Source organism: Oratosquilla oratoria, chromosome 5, assembly GCF_046742065.1.
Source record: "Oratosquilla oratoria isolate Oo_2021 chromosome 5, ASM4674206v1, whole genome shotgun sequence".
Lineage (NCBI taxonomy): Eukaryota > Metazoa > Arthropoda > Malacostraca > Stomatopoda > Squillidae > Oratosquilla > Oratosquilla oratoria.
The window spans coordinates 39142919-39147153 of NC_134781.1; the positions used below are offsets into that span (position 1 = coordinate 39142919).

Below are 4235 nucleotides of genomic sequence, written 5' to 3' on the forward strand. Positions count from 1 at the left end.
TTCTTTGGCTTCGAGCAAAGTTAGGACCGAGCAGTCTTGGAGAAAGGCAAATGTCCTCCTTGTAGGTGGATGGGGGCGGACTTAGGAATAACCTGCTCTTCTAAGCAATCTTGGAGGAAATTGAATGCGGTTTCGAAGACTAACCAGTTTTTTCCCTGAGTGCAAACTCTGCTCCTGTAAAGTCATTGAGTGTTTCCTCTCTACCTGGGGACGAATGTGAAGACATCCTGACAGGTTGTAAGAGGAGTAGAGGAAACACACAAGTAGAACAGGAGTTTATTCCTTGACTAGTTTCGCAAACCATTCTTTCTGAAGAAGCATCACTGTGCGAAACTAGTCAAGGAATAAACTCCTGTTCTACTTGTGTGTTTCCCTCTACTCCTCTTACAACCTGTCAGGATGTCTTCACATTCGTCCCCAGGTAGAGAGGAAACACTCAATGACTTTACAGGAGCAGAGTTTGCACTCAGGAAAAAACTGGTTAGTCTTCGAAACCGCATCAATTTCCTCCAAGATTGCTTAGAAGAGCAGGTTATTCCTAAGTCCGCCCCCATCCACCTACAAGGAGGACATTTGCCTTTCTCCAAGACTGCTCGGTCCTACTTGCTCGAAGCCAAAGAAACTCTGCTTTATGAAGCTGAAGATTATAAAGGCCAATTGAGACACATTCAACTGCCTAATCATTTGTTGGAAAAACTGTCAAGATCGAATCAACAACAACAAGCTAATCTCCAACATTAAACTTAGTCAATTGTGCAACACAAGCAAATGGAATAACATCGGTAAGCATCACCTTCTGAATAACTTGTCTTCTTACACTCTCACCCCTTCCCAGTCACAGGCTCTTTCTTTAGGTCTAAAATTCAGCACCAACAATAACACCAAGAAACTTTCCGACTACATTATGAAGAACTATAACTGGAAGGAAGATGACATAGACATCGGTTTCAAACAAGGAGTCCTTTTTTGCTGCACCTTAGCCTCCAAATCTAACCCTCCTACTATCCCAAGAAGATTCCAAGTGGCACTTGAAGAACTACGCAATAACCAGGATATTGTTGTCACTAAAGCAGATAAAGGTGGTGGTATCGTTATCATGGACAAGACTGAATACATCAGGAAAATGGAAGCCCTTCTCTCGGACACAAACACTTACAGACCACAAACTGAACAACAAGCTAAGGATGAGGCCAATATATTCAACAAGGAAGCAAGGAAATTACTCAGAAGAACAGAGAAAGGAAAACGCCTATTACACCTTCTTGAGGAAAATCCAAGAATACCATCCATGAGAGGTCTCCCTAAGACACACAAGCCTGAGATTCCCCTCAGACCCATTACCTCCGGTATTGGCAGCGCGCCCCATAGGTTAGCTAAACATCTTGCTAAACCACTATCTTCATCACTTGGTAAAATCAGTGAGGCACACCTTAAAAACTCGTCCGACTTATTAAATAGATTAAAGGAAATAGATTTCAAAGACAAAGTACTGGTAAGTTATGATGTTAAAAGTTTTATTTACTAATGTCTTAATACAAAATGCCATCTCTGCTATCAAGAAAGTCTTGACACACATCAACGCGGACGACCTTCCTATTAATAAGAGAGACTATATAAAACTAATTGAAATGTGCTTCAAGTGTGCGTCTGTTTCCTTCAACGGGAAAACTTTTTACCAACACGAAGGTTTGCCTATGGGATCCCCTCTAAGTGCAGTAGCCGCATGCCTCTTTATGGAGACACTTGAACAAGAAGAATATATTAAGATAATCCCAAATAACAGCAAATGGTACAGGTACGTAGATGACTGTCTTCTCGTTCTCCCCAAAGACACCAACATTGATGACATCCTCTCACAACTCAACCAAGTCCATCCCAGGATCCAACTAACAGTAGAACACGAGGTTAATGGGTCCCTACCGTTCCTAGATACAGTTATATCATTAGAGAAAATAGCACTGTCAAATTCAAAGTGTATAGGAAACCCACCCACAAAGATGAACTATATTAGTTTTTTCAGTGCTTCACACGACCAAAAGACCAAGACCGGCGTAGTCATGGGCTTCTTTCTCCGAGCACTCAGAATATGCAGCCCTGAATTCCTCCATGACGAATTACATCATGTCACCGAAACTTTCAGAAAACTTGGCTTCCCTACCGGTCTTCTCTCGTCCACCTTGAAGAAGGCCAAAGCTGTAAGGGAGAGGAATAACAAGGAGGAAAAAAACATTAAAAACATTAACTACGTAGTAGTTCCCACTTCTGATTTGGCCTGCGCACTAAGTAAAGAATTAAGACACTCTAACATCCGTTTCTCATGTGACGCAGGAAAGAAAATCGGGGACATCATAAAACCAAAGATGGAAAATATTAATACCAACAGTTTAGTTTATAGAATCCCTTGCTCAGGTTGTGATAATGTTTATATTGGAGAAACATATAGGAGTTTGCCAACAAGACTCAAAGAACACAGAGCCGATGTCCGTCACCACCGTGAAACCAGCGCGTTCGTGCACCATATAGATGAAAAAGGGCACCTACCAAAATGGGATGAAGCTGATGTATTACACAACAACCTCAGTAAGAAACAGAGGAAAATGGTAGAAGCCATATACATAGCCACAAATAAATGCACAAATAATAGAATAGGAGATATTAAATTATCAAAGATAACAGCACTACATGCAGCAACTGAGTGGAAAACAACAGGACATCTGTTCACTCGTAGCACCACACGGAGCGCCAGTCCGACCAACCCGCACGATTTCGTGCCACCATGAATAGGAAGTGACCTTCCCTTATACCCTCTTTCTCCTAATATATTTTTTGTATTTAATACCAGTTATTCTGTAATGCAAACCATTCTTTCTGAAGAAGCATCACTGTGCGAAACTAGTCAAGGAATAAACTCCTGTTCTACTTGTGTGTTTCCCTCTACTCCTCTTACATATATATATATATATATATATATATATATATATATATATATATATAAATATATATACATACATATATACATAGTATTAGTGTCCCAATATGTATCCATCGAGCTCACCTTAGTCTTGAATGCGTTTGCAAGGAATTAAAAAGGAAAGTTTATGTGCTTGATAAAATTGTATATATTATATATATATATATATATATATAAGTGTGTGTGTGTGTGTGTGTGTGTAAAACGAAGTTAGGACGGCAGTTAACAGTCGACTAAGTTATTTGGGAGTTAGATGAACTTCCAAGTAGGAGAATTTTAGAGCTTCTTTAGCTCAGTCGGTAGAGCTTTGACCTAGCGTCACGCAAAGCCGGTTCAAATCCCGGGCGCCTGTCGGAATTATATGTATATATATATGTCATTGAACCTGTCCTCATTATATCTCTAAGTTTTACGATTTTAGTCATCTACTTTACTCAAGCTGCCGCAAAGTGATTTTATTTCATTTAGCTGCGGGGAAATTCCCCTCCGAAACACAAAGTTCAAAAATTTGTTTCAGAATCAGGGCACCACACCCTTTGACTTGGGACTTACAGTGTGTGACGTCACACTAAAACGTAAGTAATGGGCGTGACGTCACATATGCATATAATCTCAAAATTTTCACAATTCCCGTATTTGGTTTTGGGCTGGATACGTTTTACTTAACCAATATTTTAGTAACGCCCCTATGCACCAGATCTTTTTGTGACTGCTGGCTAATCTCAAGTCAAAGAGTGACTTAGGTAATCTTTTTTTTATATCTTAGACTGTCCCTCCGTTCTGCTACCATTCTTAAATCTGCCTCCTTCATGATCTCCATAACTGCTCGGGGCGATATCATTCCCATGGCTATAACTGCCCATAATTCGCGACGGAATACAACTTTCAGAAACGGAAGAAGCTATCTCAAAACTTCAACGGGACCAATCTCCCCCAAAAAAATTATTCAGGACAACCGTCTATATATTCTTCACGTTTCATTTTGTCGATGTTCGTATTTTTCTGCCGTCCACACCTCTATTTATTCTGGTTGATATCAAGCGCTTTTCCTTGGTCGATGGAAAACCCCTTTCTTACCTGGTGGCATTTTTCTTTTCTTCTACATGTTACAGCCTATCTCGAATAACCGCTTCAGTTCCTGGTGACGACGAAGATGGTGACGAGAACAAAGCTTGCTTCAAGTTTTCCGCAGTTTACCATTTTCCATCAATGCTGTGGTCGCAATTTAGATTACACTTTTCAATCAACTCTGGCCGCCGTCAGA

The 4235-nt window shown here is 40.4% G+C and overlaps 1 protein-coding gene across 1 annotated transcript; it reads left to right on the forward strand.

Moving 5' to 3' along the window:
• Positions 1–904: 904 nt before the first annotated feature.
• Positions 905–3543, forward strand: LOC143025745 (uncharacterized). The gene is made up of 2 exons (XM_076185752.1): positions 905–1368; positions 3489–3543. Exons 1-2 carry the CDS (start codon positions 905–907, stop codon positions 3541–3543), a joined length of 519 nt encoding a protein of 172 aa, XP_076041867.1.
• The last annotated feature ends 692 nt before the right edge of the window (positions 3544–4235 follow it).